Genomic DNA, 23577 nt, shown 5'->3' on the forward strand with positions numbered 1-23577 from the left:
TACATCTGACGTCATCGCACAGCTTGCTTTAGCAAATATTCGCTGATTGGCTTGTCCTTAGACCAGGGGCGTCAAACTCATTTCGGAGTGAGAGGGGGCGAAAGGTGACTTGATGAGGGCCGCGACCAGTTGCGGGCACGCATGTACGCTTTGTTTTCCAACCTGTTGTCTAAGTCAGTGGTTTTCAACCTTTTTCGCGTCAAGGACCCCCAAAATTGACAAATATTAGCTCAGGGACCCCCATTTGAAAAGATATTTACCATTTAGATTTCTTGGGGGTCCCAATCTGCACTGTATCATCATCATTAGTGTCCATTTAACTCTGAGAGTGTACAAATGGAACCAAATGGACCCGTTAGGGTCCATTTGGTTCCATTTGTACACTCTCAGAGTTACAGACATAAGGGTCAACTTGGTTGCTAACTATTCATTTGGCTGGGGACCCCCTGGAACCCCCTCAAGGACCACTGGTGGTCCCGGGACCACTTGTTGAAAACCCCTGGTCTAAGTCATAATCATAACTACAGTATATATTTTTGCCAATTTTGTTTACTATTAAATAGAATGGCTACTTTAATGATTGATTTTACAGTTGCAGATAATATTAAGCGAGTGAAACTTTGTAAGACAAATGTAGAACACAAAAAAATGTAATGGCTAAACAACTTTAGCATGCTCATCTTATTTGGAAAATCAGCCTGCATATCCCTCGCTCGGTAAGGAAAAGGAAACTCTCTTTCAGCTGTAGCAGCAAAAGTAGTACATTTGAAAACCATGTTGGGGGCTGCATTTGCTCCGTCGCCAGCTTAGACCCACCCCCACCTCCGACTCTCATTGGACTGTCCTTTTTGTACCGAATAAATCCTAGGTTCACATTTCAACACCAGACCGAGAGGGCCGGTCCACTCAGAGAGTGGGCCGCAGTTGGCTACTGTACATAATAACCACTTGAAACCCAACATGCCTAAGCGGCCAGATGGAAGCCGTGAGGTTCCCCGGCTCCCCCAGAAGAGTTAGTGTCGAAGTGTCCTTGAGCAAGACGCTGAACCCCTAATTGCTCCCGATGAGCAGGTTGGTGCCTTGCATGGTTTCCTCCGCCATGTGTGTGTGTGTGAATGTAATGCACAATCTATATGAAAGCGCAATATAAATGAACCATTTACCATTTATAATGTCACACGTCAATCTAAGGACCTGCATAATACCTTTTTGTCGTACTTCTCTTAGGCGCTTCTCAATAAGGTATAGAGGGTCTACTCTTTGGAATGCACCAGATCCTATGCGGAAAGTCTCTCCATCTCTGTTGGTCTTTAATAAAAGCAGTAGATAATAGGTCTATGTACATGTAAGTATGCATGTGGTTATGTGGGGGTGTAGGCAGGTTTGTAGGCAGGTGGGTATGTGGGTGGTTATACTGTATACAGAATTGGTTCTCAAAGTGGGGTGCGGGGACCCCCAGGGGTCCTTGGGGGGGTTCCAGGGGGTCCCCAGCTAAATGTGTTAATAAATAGCAACACAACCATTTTAACCACTTTAACCTTTTATACTTTGGCTATTCAAAAATAGCAAATACACAAGCTCATAGCGCGGCACCGAGTGCTGCGCCATGAGCTTGTAGATCTGCTATTTTTGAGAAATCGTGAAATTTGTGCAAACCTTTGAATATAATATATTTTTTAAGCTAATATTTGTAACTCAAATCTTTGCTTCTGGGGGTCCCTGGAACAAAATATTTTGAGATGGGGGTCCACGGCCAAATACATATCATTTTGGGGGTCCTTGACACAAAAAAGTTCAAGAACCACTGCATGCATTGCATGTTCTGTGTGTATGTTTGTATGCATACAGTACTGTATATCATAATCATAATATCATATAATATTTTTTTATACGTATGATTCTACAAATAGGTGAAGTTCTCTATAAGCCTCAAGGCTTCTAAACTTCTGCACAATATGGTTATATGTATTTTTTTTTCTTCCGTTTTTAACTTCTTTTACTCTTTATGTGCTAATAAATAAAACTCAAAACAACCAAATATCTTCACCAAAAATAGCCGATCTACACTGTCGATTTTATTTGTCAGAGAGCACGTGATGCTTAAAGTGTGCATTATGTGTTGATGATTCTTATTTTATGTCATTATTTGGTTTCACAGTGTCTATATTTTCTTTTTCTAGTTTTTATTTCTACTGTGATTTATCTATCTCACTGTTTGTCAAGGGCTATCAGAGGGTCCAAATAAATAAATACGTAACTCTGGGAGAGTAGCCTACAAATGGAACCAAATGGACCCTACATTCGTAGACTGCGGATTTTACAGTGACGATTGGGGTTCCAATGCAGAGATAAAAAATCACACCCTGTGTGAAGGAAGCGGTGCCTTTGATGAGCCCCGTATTGATGTTGTCATCAATATTTGTTTATAGCCCAGCCAATAAGAATGTCCGGGTGTCCGGACACCCGGACACACGGACACACGGACAGAGTCAGATATAGAGCGGTTGGCACCGCTAAAAATAAAAATAAAACCTGGTATCAACTGGGGGTCTGTGGCTTAATGCATATCAAACTGGAGGTCTGTGGCTTAATGTATATCAAACTGGAAGTCTGTGGCTTAATGCATATCAAACTGGAGGTCTGTGGCTCAAAATGCATGTCAAACTGGAGGTCTGTGGCTCAAAATGCATGTCAAACTGGAGGTCTGTGGCTTAATGTATATCAAACTGGAGGTCTGTGGCTCAAAATGCATGTCAAACTGGAGGTCTGTGGCTCAAAATGCATGTCAAACTGGAGGTCTGTGGCTCAAAATGCATGTCAAACTGGGGGTCTGTGGCTTAATGCATATCAAACTGGGGGTCTGTGGCTTAAGATACGGCATTGACGTGGATTGTTTTATGTAATCTTTTCATTGTAACCTCGTACAGAGTACAACAGAGTGATACAAAAAGATAAAGAAAGATCAACATTTTGTTGATGAACCTTCTTGTTGTAAAAGCAAGGACCTTATTCTGAAGTAGTCTGGCATGTCTACCAAATTCATGCAGTTTTAACATCATTCAGCGCTATGTGTTTCAACTTTCAATTCAATTGTATGTGTGGCCCTTCACTCATTTATCGAAGTCAGCATGGCCCTCTGGATGGGTGCTGCCCACCCCTGCTCTATAGACCCCTTAACAGACGACGTCACACTGATAAGAACCACGTATACGCGCAACCAGTATGCGCGCAATGAAACCCATTCTGTCAGGTCTCGCTAGGACGCGCCTCACACACAAGAGGGGGTTGGGGTGTGCTGAAACCAGCGCACCCCGAAACAACAGGTTGGGAATTGATTGCGTGAAACAATCACCTGTGCGTCCACTCTGTCCAGTCTCAATGTTAGTAAACAAACAATTGGTAAATACACGTACAACTTCAAATGTAGGCCTATCAGTAGCCTACATTTACTTCTGTGCTGTTTGTATGTTTATTTTCCTTCTTCTTTTCACTGAGCCCATTCTAATGCATTAAGGCGTTGGTTCTCAAAGTGGGGTCCGGGGACCCCCAGGGGTACCTGAGGGGGTTCCAGGGGGTCCCCTGCTAAATGATGGACAGGAACCAAATGGACCCTTATGAGTCTGTAACTCTGAGAGTGTACAAATGGAACCAAATGGACCCGTTCATTTGTACACTCTCAGAGTTAAAATTGGGGTCGCAGAGGTATAAATGCCATTTAATGGGGGTCCGTAGCCCTAATGCATGTCAAACTGGGGGTCCTTGAAATTAAAATGGTCGAGAATCACTGCTAGAGAGCCGAAAAAAACCTTCTCTTATGGGGGTCCCTGGCTTATCTTTTCAAATGGGGGTCCGCGGGCTAATAAGTGTAACTTTGGGGGTCCTTGACATGAAAAAGTTTGAGAACCACTCCATTAAGGTAGCCTACATCTCTCAAAAAAGATATCTGGGGGAAACATTCACCAAAAATAGAACATCTGGCAAGCTCAAAACCCATCGCAACATAATGCGTTGTGAGCTTGTAGATTGGCTATTTTTTTTTGGCAAAGACATTCATTGGTGTGGATGGAAAAGAAGCAGACTGATTACACAAACTCAAGTTTGTTTCACTAAGACAAGAGGGTTTAAGTGGATTAATTAATTTAAAGGTAGGGTAAGTGATTTGCTTTGGTTAAAATAAGTGTTAAATAGCTCTATATTGTGATAGTACTCAGTGCTATAGAGTGTTTGTTCAGTAACAGGAGTCTCCTTGTCTCTCCACCTCTTTATTAAACAGAAAATGCATTTTCGTTTCAATTTCAGTTTCATTTCCAATTTTATCCAACCAGGACAGAGAACTCAATCAGGATATAGATTAAACAAGTGAAATTGGAAGTGATGACACTAAGAAATGAGCAGACAAAATTTGAACTGGAACACTATACAAATTAAGCTTAGAAATTGGTACTTTCTCCTGATTGGCTGAGATTTTGACACCAACCGAAAAAAATATTTTCTGTTTATTAAAGAGCTGGAGAGACATGGAGACCCCTGTTACTGAACACACACTCTATAGCAATGATTACTATCACAATATAGTATTTTAACCTTTTAACAAAATACTTTTTGTTTTGACCAAAAATATCACTTACCCTACCTTTAATCTGGATTTCACATTTTTGCTAATGTGATTGCATTATGTCTGCATACAGGCTACAGTCTTGATTGATCGATTGAATACTTTATGAACAGTTTGCAGAGATAAGCACTTGGAAGTACATTTCAATTCAAGGTCTGTTTAAGAGGATTTTAAACCCAAGATAGAAAGCCTATGGCTTGTTTCCATTGTTTCCATTGATTGTCCCACCATGATAGTGTTACATTACAACAAAGGAGCCGACCTGCAGCGATATGATTGCGGGAATTATAATACGGCCTAAATGATTAAATTAACTAGGCCTACTGTACTCAGCCTTCCTACAGTATATGGGATGGTTAGATTACTCCTCTTTCCTCTTGGAATGCAGCTCATCTGTGTCCCTTCTCTATAAAAGTCGCATTTGTACTCAGTGTTGTCAAACCCCTGAGGCAGACTGTCCTGTCGAAACGTTGGTTTCTAGATTTAAAAATTAAACAGTATTGCACCGTGTCTGCAACCTCCTTCTTCGAATTAGTTGTTTGTATCGTGGTCAGCGCCTCCCTCATACTGGTGTGCGCTCCTTCTCCTGTGTTTGCCTCACCTCACTCCTTGGACTAATAACTCACAGGCAACATCAACATGGATCAAAATGTAAGTTACCTAATTTATTGCACAATGTTGTATAATAGGCTCTATTCACAGCAGCCATATTATGAAGCCATTCACAGAGGTGTTACCAATGATACTAATGAAGGCTCTGTTCCATTCTGGTCAAACAGAGTCAGGGTGCTGATATTGTGCATGTTGGCCCACTGGAAACACTCTGTTACACCAGTGGGTCTACAGTTGGGGTCCAGGGACCCTCATGGGCTTCCAAATGGCCCCTTACAGGTGGGCAACTCTGAGAGTGTACAACTTTTGTACACTGTCGTGGAAACCACTGTGCTAGACTAAATGGAGCAGAGCCTTCATTAGTATCATTGGTAACACCTGTGAATGTCTTCATAATGTGGCTGCTGTGAATAGAGCCTATTCTGTTGTTCAAACAAAGGTTATAATAGTTAACTGAAACTGAATTAGAAAAAAATGATCAAAACAAACTAAAACTAACTAAAATGAAAATTCCAAAACTATTATTACCTTGATTCAAACTCTTTCTGTAATCACCTAAGTCTGATTATTAATTCCTTGTTAACATCAGCCAATAATCAAATTGTTCAACTTCAAATGTACAGAACATTTACTTCTGTGCTGTTTGTATGTAGTTTTTTTTTCTTTCCTTTTCAATGAGCCTGTGAATTAAGAACATCTCCAAGCTTGTAGATTGGCAATTTTTTGGCCAAGACATTCATTGGTATGCACTTATACTGTATTTTGGTTTGTTTACTGCTTACTGCACTTTAAGCTAATCATCTGGGGATCCCCCAAAATAATTTGGGGACCCCCCTGTAGGTTCAACCCCCATTTTGGGAAACACTGCTCTAAGTGATGCTTTGATTTGGTACATGGCTGACTGTAGTTGTGTGTTTACAGCCCCAGAAGCCCCACCAGTTCCAATTCTACACCTACACTAACAATTCCACCATCTGTACTTCCTGTGAGGGTCTGCTCCGGGGCGTGTACGAGCAGGGCCTGAAATGTGAAGGTGAGTCCGCACCATGCATAGTTCTCTGGTTTGTTATTGATCATAACTTCCTCTCACTGTTTTCTGCCGATTCTGTGGGTCTTCCCCTCTTACCCCCCCCCCCCCCCCAACTCTTTTTATAAATAGTTTTTTTTTTTAAATTTCTTTAAGATGTCCCAAATCTACCTCCCCCCACCCTCAACCCTCACCCAGCTCAGGCTGCCTGGAAACCACTGAGGGTAGACAAAAACAATCAAAAACAAAAACAAGCTAATAAAATAACATGGCAATAAAAAAGAAAAAACTTATATATTTTAAGACAGAAGACAGTGGGAAAGGAAGGGCCAGTGGGTGGCTATCTATTTCCTCCTTTCCCCTATTATTTTCTGCTACGCCACCAACCTTCCACCTTTTTCATGTATTCGATAGGCTCTGTGCACAGCAGCCATATTATCACTTCCTTCACAGGTGTTACCAATGATACTAATGAAGGCTCTGCTCCGTCTAGCACAGTGGTTTCCACGACCCCCATAACTCTGAGAGTGTACACTCTCAGAGTTACACACCTGTAAGGGGCCATTTGGAAGCCCATGAGTGTCCCTGGACCCCAACTGTAGACCCACTGGTGTAACAGAGTATTTCCAGTGAGCCAACATGCACAATATCAGCACCCCTGACTCTGTTTGACCAGAATGGAACAGAGCCGTCATTAGTATCATTGGTAACACCTGTGAATGTCTTCATAATATGGCTGCTGTGAATAGAGCCTATTACGGTTGTTCCTCTTTGTCTGACCTGTGTTTCACTTCCTGTCATCAGGCTGCGGCATTAATGTCCATGAGGACTGTCAGACGGAGGTGGTCGATCCGTGCCGCAACCAGGTACGTTCCGGGAACACAGCGGGGTATATCAGACAGCAATGCTTCCTAAACTGGGGGTCGGGACCCCAGATGATTTGCAACACTGATGTGGATGGGTGGGGTTGTGTTATGGGGGTTCATAAATGCTCTCTCTGCGTGTGGATGGGTGGGGATATAAAGGCTGTGTGCGTGGGAGAATGGGGGGGGGGGGTGACTGTAACTTACGTTAGTTGACATTTAGGGTATGTTCAGAAATGCACCCTGAGAATCTGCTCCGATTTCAGAGCACTCTGGTGCTGACATCACATCATAGAGCCGTTATGAACAGTCAGATATTCATTAACTAACATGATCAATTGAATATTTTAAAATTCATTGCGACAAAGTGGGTGCATGCAGTCTCACCATGTTGTCCCTACATTACAACTGTTGCTTTTACAACATCTGAATTTCGCCCCAGGGATCAATACAGTTTTATCTTGTAGATCTGCTATTTTCGCCAAATTTCCGGTTGTACCAGAATAGGGAGGCTAAGGTTAGACTTCGAGGGGTTATTGGCATACTAGCCTTGATCTCTTTTGTTTTTTCACCTGAAAGTATAATTTTTTTAACAGTAATTTATGTTGAGTAAATACACACATAATTTGAATAATTTCACAGTGATGAAGCAACATCATTTGTATTCAGAACAAGGTTGATTTTTCACCACAAATACTAGCATCAACCTGAATGAATGAGGTTTCAACTAAATGAAGAGTTAAATGATAAATATTTGCTGATGCATTTGTCAATTTTAACAATTATAATTTACAATTTAGGCATTTAGCAAACACTCTTATCCAGAGTGACTTACAATAAGCATATCTTGATTGATGGAATACTTGTAAACAGCACATGGTACAGTCAGTGAAAAAAGGTCCCCAATAATTATTTATTTTAACTGTCACATAAAGTATACAACCATATCACATATCATTTTTATGATTTTTGTCTTCATTTTTTTTACATCCAGGTCCGTATCGGTCATGCACTAAGTGACGGAGAGAAAGAGCATGTCACCACAAGAAAACGCACAGTTCAACAATGGCTGCTGGAGAAAGAGTACATCCCTTGTGAAACTCCGGTAGGAGCATTTCCCCTGTTTTACTTAGTCTTCTTGTCTCAGCCAGGCCAAAAGGCATGTGCGAGACTATGTTTACATAGTCTCGTCCGTGTGTGTGTCCGTCCGTGTGTGTGTCCGCCCGTGTCCATGTTCGTCCAAATTGCTCAAACCCCCCAGGAGGAGATAGATTTGAACTGTTTTTAATATAATAAAAATGGTGGGAGATATAGAGGTCAGAGGATAGGTCAAAGTGGGAAAGTTGTTCCTCGTGCGGAGACGCATATAGTGTATTGGCGTCTCATGGCTGTAGGTCAAACGGTTCATGAGTTATGGCTGTGCAAAGTTTGCATTTTTCAATTGATTGTTATAGCGCCACCCTTTGGCCAATGTTTGTGAGTTTCGTGTCTTTGTTTTACCTAACAAAAATGTTCTCTATTTAGTGACAGAAAAAGGTTAATGTGCAGCTCAATGTTGAATACAAATAATCAAGAGGATTATTTAGGATTTAAGATAAGGCAAAATAACGTTACATTTGTTTTATGTTTCTCTTAAAAGGACAATGTTCCCATCATTGCTTTGATTGGTTCTGGTGGAGGGGAGAGAGCCATGGTGGGAATGCTGGGATCTGTGCTTCAACTGGGTAAAGAAGGTCTACTGGACTGCATGATGTACCTGAGTGGAGTGTCTGGATCTACCTGGTACAAACACACACACGCACGCACGCACGCACACAGAGAGAGAGAGAGAGTCACAATATGGCCTTACGTGAGGTATTGCTTTAATGTTAAAATATCACCATATAAATCCGATGCATCCTCGTTAAAACCAGTTTAATAACACATATTGTTTCATTGAGCGAAAGTAGTGACAACAGGAAGTGCCATCAATGTGGTTCATAATAAAGTATCACTACTGACGTTACAACATCATTACGATATACACTGCACTTATTAAAATTAAGTAGGCTTGACATACCTGACTTGCTAGTTAAATCCTGAGTGGTAATTGTATTAACCATGTAATCATTTCCACAAATGTGTTCAAATATGAAAATTGTCTATGCACAATACCAACATTTCGTCGGCAGAAATGGATTCTACTGGTAAAATCACCTTGGGGCAAACTGTTTATTAGACCATTGGTTTCCAAAAAGTATTATCTAGAAGTCTTATAAATGATTCACACACATCACGGTTTCATATGGGATAGGTTTGTTTAGAGAGTGATACAACTGCCATTAAGCTACTAGATTGGCAGGGTTATCAACTAGAGACATGTAGGAAGACAAAAATAATCTATAAAATATCTGTGTTGGCCCCTGGACTAATATGGGTTATATAAACAATTACAATTTAGGCTTTTAGCTTATCTCATCCAGAGCGACTTATAAGTGTGAGATGGGAATAAGCAGAGTAACTATGAGCTCTAGTCAACAAGCAATAAGTCTAGTCACAGAGTAGTAGAGTGCAGAGAGAACAGTGTATAGTGCCTCAAATAATAGCTAATATAATGTACATGTAAACTGTTTTGATAGTTACATGGTAAACATTTAACAGGCAAACCTTCTGTTCTACTGCTTGGTATGATATTATTGTATTGTGATAGTGTTACTAAACCTTGGCCAATCACAATTCAAGCTACCCATTTGTATAATGTAACAAGATGGGGGTCTAATTACAGTCTGGCTTCCATGTGAATGTGGTCCTTCTATGACATCATGAAAATAGGAAAACAACATGCACATCCTCAACCCAAACTTGGGCAGGTGCTGAGCGACGAACAACGAGAAAATAAATAAATGCTCGTTAACTGAGGGCCCAATGCTTTATTGCACCAAGCTGTGACGTTTCGAGCTAAACGCTCTTCTTCAGACTCTGTCTATCACATCAGTCAAGTATGACATGTCTGTTACATATTACTTGTTCAGCCTGACCAGAGCTTCATTGTCAATGATAACATAACACGTGAAAGGCTCTCTCTCAAAACACACCGTAAAAAACAAAGTATACATGTCAGAGGGGGGCCATACATTGCGTTAAGTCAAGTGAATGAACTTCATGATGAACTATTTTTCTGCCGCTGGGAATACATTTAATTTTGTATTTTCTCTCTTCTCCTCTACAGGGCCATGGCCTCCTTATACAAAGGGATCAACTGGTCCTCCAACTCCTCCCAACTGGAGCATGTGACTATGGAAATAGTTCAAAGGCTGAGTTCTGGCAAAGTGTTCGGGCGTGAGTCTCATGAGAAAAAGGAGAAATACGGACTGCAATACGACAACTGCACTCAAACACACGCGTGGGCTGCACATTTCGTCTCCGCCTTCGTGAAAGAGGTCAGCCAATCATTTACACAGTAAACCATCTTCGGTTGTGAGGCATTCTTAATGGACAGAGATAAACTGCAGCATGCTAGCTGAAAACTTCTACAATAATCATTGTTGTTATAGGTTTTGCCATAAATTAAGGGAAACTTGTGACATTGGGGGCAAAACATTTCCCTTCTTCACAAGGCAGGAAATTGATTTCCTGGTGAGCCAGGTAAGCTGAGCTGAGCAAGAAAATGACTGTACATACAGTACAGAAAGACATCAACACCATCAATAATTGGGGGAAAAACACTCTATAGGGCATAGCAGTTGCGGCCACTTCCTGGTTCCACTTCAAAATACTCAATGCATTTTCCCGTTGACATTTCCAAAAATATTTATATCAATTAATTTAAGCCTAGAATCAAGCCATCCAGGGTCCTGGTGAATCATGACCATTAAACATTTTTTTCTGTGATTTTTTTTATTTTTTATTTAATTATATGATATACTATATTTAATAAATTCCCTTTGTTTTGCCGTTTTCAAAAAAGTTTTTCCACAGAATCAAACGTTTTATGGTCATGATTCACCAGGACCCTGGATGGCTTGATTCTAGGCTTAAAATAATTGATATAAATATTTTTGGAAATGTCAATGGGAAAAATGCAGTTTTGCAGTGGAACCAGGAAGTGGCCGCAACTGCTATGCCCTATACACAAGAGAATGCACAGTAAGCATGTCCAATAATGTTCATACAACTTCATAGTCTACTGAACTGTTGTTTTCTGAGCAATTAATCTATTGCCTGTGCTTCCAAGTCTGTTTCAAGCTGATTGGTACAGCGGTGCCCCAGATTAGCTGCTCACAGACAGACAGACACACAAACGGACAGGGGTGAAAACATAATCCCCGTCCCGGCCATTCAGGCTATTGCAGAGGTAAAAATGTCATAACATGTTATAACAGGAAGTATTAAGGCATTATTTATTGTGTTTTCAGATAGATGAACGTGTTCTTTCAGAGCAGAGAGGACTGCATGGCATGGATCCCTATCCCATCTACACTGTGATTGATCAGAAGATCAGAGACACAAACAACGAAACACAGAAAGGTAAAATATGCCTGTGTCTGTGTGTGTGTCTGTGTGTGTGGTGTGTGTGTGTGACAGGCCCATATATGGAGATCTCTGTATCTGTCAGTCCGTGTCCCTTTTATGCCCATATAGAGATCCCTGAGGTCATCAGTATATGTCCATACTAGTTATGTCCATACTAGTTCATATAGCATTTCTCTCGCTAGTTCTACTGAATATGCAACTCTGTGAACCCCTCTTTGCAGAAGTTATTGTAATATTTAAAGTCCTGCTTATTATTGTAGGCCTATATATGCAGTGTCATGAAGTATCAGGGCATTAATTAACGCGTTGTGATGCATGTGAGCTTGGAGTTCCATTGTCAGCTGTTCTTATCAATGATGGACAAAACCTCCTAACTCCACTTGAGCTGGATTTGGGTAAAGTGGTGATAATAATAATATAATGACACATGCAGGTATCTGACAATATATAAAGTCACAATACCAACTTTGACGAGTCGGTATTGCTTTGTTTTGAAAAAATAGAAGGTTTTCTTCATTTCCTGAAAAAAAAAATGTTTCGTTTTTTTATTTCCTGAAAAAATTACATTTTTTAGTTAGCTGGTTTCTGCCCGCCAGCAGATATATTTGGGGTGTAGCTGCATTGGGAACTCTTTGGTTATGGCTGAGTCATAGTGACATGTTGGTCCTCCCTTAAAGGGATAGTTCACCCCAAAAATGACTTATTTTCTATCAATTACACACCCCATGATGCCTTGAATTCATGGAGTTTTTTTTTGTTTTTGTCGCATTCCTAAGCCAATAATTTGATGGCCGGCAGAAAGATGCTAATATCACCGGTAGGAGACTCAAAGTTGACACTTTGAGTCTCCTACCGGAGCCACCGCCTAATTATTGCCTTAGGAATGTGACAAAAACAAAAAAATATCCATGAATTCAAGTCTCCATGGGGTGAGTAATCGATAGAAAAAAAGGCAATTTGGGGGTGAACTATCCCTTTAAGACAATTTTTAAGCCTATTTTTATTAGAGCAAAATCACATTGAACTGCATGGTTCAGAGCATGACTGTGTTTTCTTGACAGACACATGGTTTGAGATGACCCTCCATGAGGCGGGGTATTCTCTCACTGGGGCCTTCGTGGACCAGAAGTTCTTCGGGAGTAAGTTTGACAACGGGAAGTTGATAAAGGAGCAGCCAGAGATGGACATGCTCTACGTGCAAGGTGAGACTCCACCATGGTCAGTCCAGTTGTTCTGTTTGGTTTGCGTCTTCCAAAGCATTAAATGTGATTTCTGTGTTGATCTATTGGCAGGCTTGTGTGGTAGTGCTCCAGCTGGTGTACCTGTCACACGACGATTGACTTGGGGAACCACATACAACTTCCTGCACAAAATGAGAGGTGAGTCCAGAGCTCTGGCATAATAGGCTCTATCCACAGCAGCCATATTGGACAGAAATTGGGCCCCTTCCTTGCTTCCTTCACAGGTGTTACCAATGACACTAATGAATAGCCTGGCGTAGCTAGACTATATCACTGCGTGGATATGAGTCTGGTGCTTCCATGAGGACGTTTTGTTTCCCAAGGGGCGGGATCAAAACAATGTCCCTCGACGCAATTGGTTAGACCTACAACCAACTACCAATTACAGTCGCCCAAATCGCAGAGTGCAATTTTTTTTGCACTCGCAGATTCGTCTGGTCCCAGGCTAACTAATGAAGGCTCTGTTCCATTTAGTGTAGCACAGTGGTTCTCAAACCTTTTCATTTCAAGGACCCCCATAACTCTGAGAGTGTACAAATGGAACCTAATGGACCCGGGAGGGTCCATTTGGTTCCATTTGTACACTCTCAGAGTTACACCCTCTCAAGGAACCATGAGGGTCCCTGGACCACACTTTGAGACCCCACTAGTGTTTCTAGTGAGCCAACATGCACAATATCAGCACCCTGACTCTGTTTGACCAGAATGGAACAGAGCCTTCATTAGTATCATTGGTAACACCTGTGAAGGAAGTCAGAAGAGGCCCAATTTTTATCCAAAATGGCTGCTGTGCTTAGAGCCTATTCACAGATCATAGTCATTGGTCACCATAAGTGGTCAATGGGTGCTTTAAGCATAATACTGACATTCCTAGTTGTGCTATTGTATAGATATTTTGCCACTTTACACTTACTGTACAGTGAATCACACTATAATGTATTAGAAAAGTGATTATGATGCATTATAAAATATCACAGAAATGATTGTTATCATATGCATAGCCGTCGACAGTGCTCTGGCTATATAAATAAGTTGTAATGTCTTTTGTAACATACTGTGTATTGTAATGTAAATTGTAATAATGTACTGTATATTGTAATGTATTGTGTACAGCTGAAGAAGTAGACCCTGCTATCCTGACATCAGAAACGAGGAACTACATCGATGCTGGACTGCTGCTGAACTCTCCCTACTTCTCCGTCCTCAGACCAGAGAGAAAGGTTGACCTCATCATCTCCCTCGACTTCAGCCAAGGCGACCCTATGATGGTAACACACGCACACGCACGTTTTCAGGCCAAGGACCCCTTAGCTGAGAGCGAGATGAAGCAGGGACCCCCATTATATTTTTGTAAAATATTTATTTTTTCATAGATTTCATCGGCAGCTTCATAGACTTGTTTCACAGCACTATCATGTTGGATTCATGTTAATGTGTATTAAACAATACTAAACAATACACTTAAACAATACTTAGTAAACCTGACCTCTCACTCTGTACTTAGTCTGCTCTTTTTTCCCCCTACACCAAACCACTTTGCCAAAAATAGCAGATCTACAAGCACACAACGCCTCGCAGCGCGAGGCGTTGTGTGCTTGTAGATCTGCTATTTTTGGCTAAAGTTCTCCTCAGAATAGGGATGCTTGGGTGAAGTGGTTAATGTAAAAATCACACAAAGATTTGGCGGACCCCCTGTAGTAACTCTGAGGACCCCCTAGGGGTCCCGGACCCCCTGTTGAAGACCTCTGCACTAGTGGTTTAAAGAACTCAGATGAGGAAGAACTCACTAACACAAAAAAAGGAGGAATAAGGAATATTATTCCTCTGGTAGACAGAGTCTACCTGGCACCCCTACGAATACAAATTAACCAATTCAGTGGAAACCGTTACGACAGACAGACAGACAGACAGACAGACAGACAGACAGACAGACAGACAGACAGACAGACACCACAGTGTTGTATCATGCAATTATTGTCCTATAGCCATCTCTCACTAATCCTATAATCATCATACAGTTTACAATAATCAATACATTGTGGTTATCATTTTGTTGCTTATTTCTACAGACAATTGAAGATGCTCATAGGATGTCCAATGAGATGGGTATACCTTTCCCGGATGTTATAGTTGAAGCAAGAGACAGAACAGAACCAGAGGACTTCTACCTGTTTCCAGGAGACAGGAGCACAACCCCAACAGTGATCCACATGCCCGTGTTCAACAAAGTGAACTGTCCCGGTAACTGTTCTATTTGTATTGTACATGAACATATATTTGTACTGTCCATCCAAATGTCTTCAGTCAACACAGAGGGATCCCTCAGATCTCCACTGTCGGGTGGAAACCTTGTATGTCCAACCGGTCCTTTTTTATTATATAAATTAAAGTTGCAATAGTGAATAGTCACATTGCAACGTGTTGTGAGCTTGTAGATCTGCTAAGTTCACTACTTTTTTTGTGCAACACGTATAACGTATAACGAAGTAGGACATAAAAAGTTGAAATATGGAGATACAATAGCTCTGCACACACGTCTTGCGAAGTCCGGCATTGATTGATTGATTGATTGATTGAAATTTTTATTAGGCAAAAGAATGTAAAACAACACAGTTACATTTACAATGCTTTTGTCTAAAAGGTCCGGCCAAAAAAGTCCTTGCGGGCTTGTTTCCGTTGGGGTCCTTGAATTAATTTCATAGACATATATAATAGCAACCAAACAGTTCAAAATCAACATAAGAATACAGAGGAAAAAACATATACCATTATGTACAAAAAAGGCATGAGAAAATAAAGAATTATATACAAAAAAAGCATTAGAAAATAAAATAAAAAGTATGTACAAAAAGTATGCATAAACGTTATGCGAAGCCCTGCCATCAATCAGTCAATTAGAGTTGTAGCATAATACAATTTATAATAATAATAACTAGAAAGTACTGTTCCTGAAGAAACATTGTGGGATCGCTAAGAATGTTGAGCTGGTATTGAGTATTGATAGTGTTAGTAGTGTTATAGTAGGGTCATAATACAATGACATCAGTATTATGATCTCCATTGAAATGACCCAAAAAACGGGGGGAATAATAACTAGAATGGCATTACCATTCACTAGAATGGCATTATGCATTATGACGTCACTAAATGGCATTTCTCCATTGAAATGACCCAAAAAACGGGGGGAGTAATAATAATAATAAATAGTGAAGATAACATTCGCTAAAGCGATCCCACAATTATTTATATTATTTCAAGGTGGGGTAAGAAGCCTAAATAATAGCCAGAGCTCTGATCAATAGTCTGTGGCAAGTTTGGAGGCAAGTGGAGATCCTGTGCTGACCAACCCCGGACGTACTCCATTTCAATTAAAGTAGTATATAGGATAGGATAGGATAGGAGTTTAGTAGGCCTTGGAGGAATATTTCACCTAAATAGTTTCCTCCTCTATATAGTCTTAATCTAGACAAGTATATCAAGACTAGACTGTTTTATGGCCATAGTTATACTTTTTTGAAGTTTATGTAGGACAATTTGTTTTTATTTTATGTCCATTGTGGCTCATTCATTCTGAAAATACATTTGAAATACCTGATAGACATTAGTGCACGGACGCACACGCACACACACACGCAAGCACGCACACCCGTGTGTTGTTCATCAACGTAGTGGGAATGTGCTTGCAAAGTTTCACAGCAATCGGACGTGGCGTTCATGATTTGAGTCATTTTGTTCGAAACGGGCCACTCCTGCAAACTTTAGATGTCAATCTTAGCCAATCAGGATGGAATATGAAAAATCGGACAGATCCGTCTTGATCACATGACTATAGAGATCATGTGTACCAATTTGGGTGATGTTTGGACAAAATCTGTAGGCGTGATATCAAGTAATGTGTTTTGCAGTGTTTTGCAGTGAAATTATACCGTAGGCAGAAACCAATTAATTCAGTCAAATAACTCTTTAATGTAAGCTATCCATTGATCACATGATATCCCCATGACGTGTTGACTGCAAATGTTGTGTGGGTGACATGGTGTATGTTGCTTGTGAAATTAGAACAATGTAAAATATTTGTGCTTCTACTTTCTCCTCATTTCTGCATCAGATGATCTTGACAAGATGAGAAATACATTCAAGACGGGGCAAGGAGCATTAGATTCTACACAGGTCGAAGAGCTGATGAAAAGAGCCACCGCAAATGTGATCAACAACAAGGACAAGCTGAGGAAGGCGATTAGGACGATTAGCGAGTCAGGGTCCAAACATCAAGGACCATCACAGTGAGCACAGGATCGCCCCAGGGCTGTGTCCTGAGCCCCCTGCTGTTCAGTTTGCTGAGCCACGACAAAATTTGGCAGTAATCACATCCTCAAGTTCGCCGATGACTCAACCATTACAGCTGATGGCTTGGTGATCATATAATCCTGTTGCTGTAACAATAGTTAATATGCATATTCATTTATGAATATTCATGTTTTATAATTATATTAATGTTCTTTCTCATTGGTGTTTTCTATAGGATGTTTGTCCTAAAGTTTGGATATAAATACTGAAGCTTCTGCTGTACAGGTGCAAAATGTTTTTGAATAAAGTCTGAATAGATCATGGAATTGTCCTGTGGATTCTTGGATTTAATTCAATGTGAATGTAATTGATATACAGCAGTTAAGACTTATGCTTATGTCAATCACATCATGCATCACTACATAGATAAACATACATATGGAAGGACCACAATGCTTTTTATCCTTTTGATAATGGTGTGGCAATATATACATTTTACATGTTTATCATCAATAAAGAGGTCAAAGTCGAAATATTGATTTGTCAATGTTATAATTTTGTTTTCAAAATGTCTCAAAATCGTATGAAAGTATATAGCACATCACAACGCGTGGCATCGCAATGTGTTGTGAGCTTGCAGATCGCTATTTTCTACTCATGTACATGAGTAAAAGATAATATTTCTACGATTGCTACAAATTGCTACAAAACCTGTAGGCTAGGCCAATATAATAATTTTGGCCATAAACAAGAAGCTGAAGGGTACATTTATGTCTGATGTACCCAGGGCCGCATTAACCGTGGAACCTAGTGGAACTTGTGTTCCACAGCCCGCAGCCTGCAGGGCCCTGTGAGAATTGTGTATTTAAGTTTTGTGTATTTAAAGAAAAAATGTTGATTTGTATTGGTCAAATAGACCCGAATTAGACCCGAAACATTACATGTACATTTGCCTTTGGTTTTGTGGTGTTCCACGGCCCTGAGGGGTCTTAATGCGGCCCTGGATGTACCTGATGTGCATGTTCAAATCGTGCACCTTTACATTTATACTTAAAGACCAATTTTCAAATGTTTTATTTTCTTCCTAGTCAGGGCCGTGCTTTGCTGTAGGCAAGCCTCGGCAGCCGCCTGGGCCACATCACAGGCAGGGGGCCCCATGAAAAAAAAAAAAAAAAACTTTTTTTTTTTTTTTTTTTTAAATACATAGAAATAAACAGCTTTCCAATCCATTCCAGGCCTTTAAAAAACAGACAACATGGGCCCCCAAATAGTCAGGAGGGGGCCCCATGAGATCTCCTCAAATTATTATTTAAAATATATATAAATAAACAGCTTTCCAATCCATTCCAGGCCTTTAAAAAACAGACAGCATGGGCCCCCAAACAGTCAAACTTTCAAAAGTAGGGGGCCCTGGTGAAGCAGTGTTGTCGTGGCATTTTTTTAAAATGGGGTCAGTCATGGGGCCCCCTCCTGACTGTATGTTCTCTCTTGCCTTATTGGCAAGAAAGAACATATTGTAATGTCCCTGTATTTTCCCGCAACTTCCTTCTTTGAGGAAGGTAGGCTATTTGGTGCAGGGGGTTGTTAACTGGACTGGTGATCCATGGGTCTTGAGTTCAATTCCTGCTTGCTGCAGTTCTGTTTGGGGAGATCTCATGAGGGGGCCCCATGAGATCTCCTCAAATTATTATTTAAAATATATATAAATAAACAGCTTTCCAATCCATTCCAGGCCTTTAAAAAACAGACAACATGGGCCCCCAAACAGTCAGGAGGGGGGCCCATGAGATCTCCTCAAATTATTATTTAAAATATATATAAATAAACAGCTTTCCAATCCATTCCAGGCCTTTAAAAAACATTAAACATGGCCCCCCAAACACCCAAGAGATCTCAACACTAGGGCCTCCCTCAATCCAGAGTAGATTTATACCATAGCAAATAGAAGCACCATTTGTCACACCACTCTCGAGCACTGCATTTACATTTGAATCAGCACAATCTACTTTGCATGAGAAAGTTAAGTTGAGACACTCTCTCTCTCTGTCTGTCTGTCTCTCTCTGTCTCTCTCTCTCTCTCTCTCTCTCTCTCTCTCTCCCTCTCTCTGTCTCTCTCTGTGTGTGTGAGGAGTGAATGTGTTATGTGCGTGTGTGTCAATTCAAAGGAGCTTAATTGGCGAAGAGAAAACATGTTTACACTGCCAAAGTAAAAGTGGAACAATCAAAACAAAACAAAACAAAACAATGAATGTACAAATAAATGTTAACTTTGTGGATGGTTTTTAGCATGTAGCTAATTACAATGTGAAAATATTTGGTCTCTCAAGTGATCTGTATCTGAAATCTGAGAACAGCCTAGCCACAGAAACCACCACACATGTTGGCTTTGACATGGTAATGTGTGTTTCACTTCAAATTGAATTGTTCTACTTCAATGGTTTGTTTTTAATGTCAATAATGAAAGTAGCTATTCTTCTTCATAATAACATTTTTTTAAGTGCTATACTGTAGTTATAGCAGTGACTGAGACAACAGACTGAAAACAATGCTTTATAACTGAATACCCAATGCCACAATTGGATAGAAAGAAAGAGAGAGAGACAGCAATATTATGTGATATTATTTAATTTCATAACAATTCACTATGAATATAACTTGTAATTAAGTAGTGAGATTAGAATATAATTATCAGACAGATAGACATCTGTCTGTCTGTCTTGGTGTATTTTTAAAAGTTTGCAAATCTCTTTGGCTTTAACCTCCCTGTCTTCATGCAGTTCTGTGGTAGCCATAGCTGAGTGGTTAGTGTGCCCGCCTGGGGAGCCAAAAGCCCTGATAGTCACAGGTTTGATTCCAGGCTGGGCCAGCAATGTGTGTACCAATTACAGTCGCCCAAATCGCAGAGTGCAATTTTTTTTGCACTCGCAGATTCGTCTGGTCCCAGGTTAACTAATGAAGGCTCTGTTCCATTTAGTGTAGCACAGTGGTTCTCAAACCTTTTCATTTCAAGGACCCCCATAACTCTGAGAGTGTACAAATGGAACCTAATGGACCCGGGAGGGTCCATTTGGTTCCATTTGTACACTCTCCCTACTTCTCCCTACTTCTCCGTCCTCAGACCAGAGAGAAAGGTTGACCTCATCATCTCCCTCGACTTCAGCCAAGGCGACCCTATGATGGTAACACACGCACACGCACGTTTTCAGGCCAAGGACCCCTTAGCTGAGATCGAGATGAAGCAGGGACCCCCATTATATTTTTGTAAAATATTTATTTTTTCATAGATTTCATCGGCAGCTTCATAGACTTGTTTCACAGCACTATCATGTTGGATTCATGTTAATGTGTATTAAACAATACTAAACAATACACTTAAACAATACTTAGTAAACCTGACCTCTCACTCTGTACTTAGTCTGCTCTTTTTCCCCCCTACACCAAACCACTTTGCCAAAAATAGCAGATCTAAAAGCACACAACGCCTCGCAGCGCGAGGCGTTGTGTGCTTGTAGATCTGCTATTTTTGGCTAAAGTTCTCCTCAGAATAGGGATGCTTGGGTGAAGTGGTTAATGTAAAAATCACACAAAGATTTGGCGGACCCCCTGTAGTAACTCTGAGGACCCCCTAGGGGTCCCGGACCCCCTGTTGAAGACCTCTGCACTAGTGGTTTAAAGAACTCAGATGAGGAAGAACTCACTAACACAAAAAAAGGAGGAATAAGGAATATTATTCCTCTGGTAGACAGAGTCTACCTGGCACCCCTACGAATACAAATTAACCAATTCAGTGGAAACCGTTACGACAGACAGACAGACAGACAGACAGACAGACAGACAGACAGACAGACAGACAGACAGACAGACAGACAGACAGACAGACATGTATCATGCAATTATTGTCCTATAGCCATCTCTCACTAATCCTATAATCATCATACAGTTTACAATAATCAATACATTGTGGTTATCATTTTGTTGCTTATTTCTACAGACAATTGAAGATGCTCATAGGATGTCCAGGGAGATGGGTATACCTTTCCCGGATGTTACAGTTGAAGCAAGAGACAGAACAGAACCAGAGGACTTCTACATGTTTCCAGGAGACAGGAGCACAACCCCAACAGTGATCCACATGCCCGTGTTCAACAAAGTGAACTGTCCCGGTAACTGTTCTATTTGTATTGTACATGAACATATATTTGTACTGTCCATCCAAATGTCTTCAGTCAACACAGAGGGATCCCTCATATCTCCGCTGTCGAGTGGAAACCTTGTATGTCCAACCGGTCCTTTTTTATTATATAAATTAAAGTTGCAATAGTGAATAGTCACATTGCAACGTGTTGTGAGCTTGTAGATCTGCTAAGTTCACTACTTTTTTTGTGCAACACTTATAACGTATAACGAAGTAGGACATAAAAAGTTGAAATATGGAGATACAATAGCTCTGCACACACGTCTTGCGAAGTCCGGCATTGATTGATTGATTGATTGATTGATTGATTGATTGAAATTTTTATTAGGCAAAAGAATGTAAAACAACACAGTTACATTTACAATGCTTTTGTCTAAAAGGTCCGGCCAAAAAAGTCCTTGCGGGCTTGTTTCCGTTGGGGTCCTTGAATTAATTTCATAGACATATATAATAGCAACCAAACAGTTCAAAATCAACATAAGAATACAGAGGAAAAAATATATACCATTATGTACAAAAAAGGCATGAGAAAATAAAGAATTATATACAAAAAAAGCATTAGAAAATAAAATAAAAAGTATGTACAAAAAGTATGCATAAACGTTATGCGAAGCCCTGCCATCAATCAGTCAATTAGAGTTGTAGCATAATACAATTTATTATAATAATAACTAGAAAGTACTGTTCCTGAAGAAACATTGTGGGATCGCTAAGAATGTTGAGCTGGTATTGAGTATTGATAGTGTTAGTAGTGTTATAGTAGGGTCATAATACAATGACATCAGTATTATGATCTCCATTGAAATGACCCAAAAAACGGGGGGAATAATAACTAGAATGGCATTACCATTCACTAGAATGGCATTATGCATTATGACGTCACTAAATGGCATTTCTCCATTGAAATGACCCAAAAAACGGGGGGAGTAATAATAATAATAAATAGTGAAGATAACATTCGCTAAAGCGATCCCACAATTATTTATATTATTTTCATTAATTAATCTGAGGGTCTGATTGGCCTATCAGGGAATCAGTCAAGCTGAGAGTCTGATCACTGATCAAGGTGGGGTAAGAAGCCTAAATAATAGCCAGAGCTCTGATCAATAGTCTGTGGCAAGTTTGGAGGCAAGTGGAGATCCTGTGCTGACCAACCCCGGACGTACTCCATTTCAATTAAAGTAGTATATAGGATAGGATAGGATAGGAGTTTAGTAGGCCTTGGAGGAATATTTCACCTAAATAGTTTCCTCCTCTATATAGTCTTAATCTAGACAAGTATATCAAGACTAGACTGTTTTATGGCCATAGTTATACTTTTTTGAAGTTTATGTAGGACAATTTGTTTTTATTTTATGTCCATTGTGGCTCATTCATTCTGAAAATACATTTGAAATACCTGATAGACATTAGTGCACGGACGCACACGCACACACACACGCAAGCACGCACACCCGTGTGTTGTTCATCAACGTAGTGGGAATGTGCTTGCAAAGTTTCACAGCAATCGGACGTGGCGTTCATGATTTGAGTCATTTTGTTCGAAACGGGCCACTCCTGCAAACTTTAGATGTCAATCTTAGCCAATCAGGATGGAATATGAAAAATCGGACAGATCCGTCTTGATCACATGACTATAGAGATCATGTGTACCAATTTGGGTGATGTTTGGACAAAATCTGTAGGCGTGATATCAAGTAATGTGTTTTGCAGTGTTTTGCAGTGAAATTATACCGTAGGCAGAAACCTTAATTCAGTCAAATAACTCTTTAATGTAAACTATCCATTGATCACATGATATGCCCATGACGTGTTGACTGCAAATGTTGTGTGGGTGACATGGTGTATGTTGCTTGTGAAATTAGAACAATGTAAAATATTTGTGCTTCTACTTTCTCCTCATTTCTGCATCAGATGATCTTGACAAGATGAGAATCACATTCAAGACGGGGCAAGGAGCATTAGATTCTACACAGGTCGAAGAGCTGATGAAAAGAGCCACTGCAAATGTGATCAACAACAAGGACAAGCTGAGGAAGGCGATTAGGAAGGCCGTCATGAGAAGAATGCCAGAACCAATTGACGATTAGCGAGTCAGGGTCCAAACATCAAGGACCATCACAGTGAGCACAGGATCGCCCCAGGGCTGTGTCCTGAGCCCCCTGCTGTTCAGTTTGCTGAGCCATGACAAAATTTGGCAGTAATCACATCCTCAAGTTCGCCGA

General features: G+C 40.4%; 1 protein-coding gene across 1 annotated transcript; it reads left to right on the forward strand.

Moving 5' to 3' along the window:
- Positions 1 to 5254: 5254 nt before the first annotated feature.
- LOC311048645 (cytosolic phospholipase A2 gamma-like) lies at positions 5255 to 23442 on the forward strand (the record flags this gene model as incomplete). The annotated part of the gene is made up of 15 exons (XM_084061908.1): positions 5255 to 5266; positions 6149 to 6260; positions 7059 to 7120; positions 8112 to 8222; positions 8757 to 8899; positions 10326 to 10536; positions 11512 to 11623; positions 12691 to 12831; positions 12922 to 13008; positions 13984 to 14138; positions 14940 to 15111; positions 16979 to 17153; positions 20276 to 20336; positions 21149 to 21320; positions 23267 to 23442. 15 exons carry the CDS (start codon positions 5255 to 5257, stop codon positions 23440 to 23442), a joined length of 1902 nt encoding a protein of 633 aa, XP_083918034.1.
- Positions 23443 to 23577: the final 135 nt, after the last annotated feature.

This window comes from Gymnoscopelus microlampas, assembly GCF_963454915.1.
Source record: "Gymnoscopelus microlampas genome assembly, chromosome: 7".
NCBI lineage: Eukaryota > Metazoa > Chordata > Actinopteri > Myctophiformes > Myctophidae > Gymnoscopelus > Gymnoscopelus microlampas.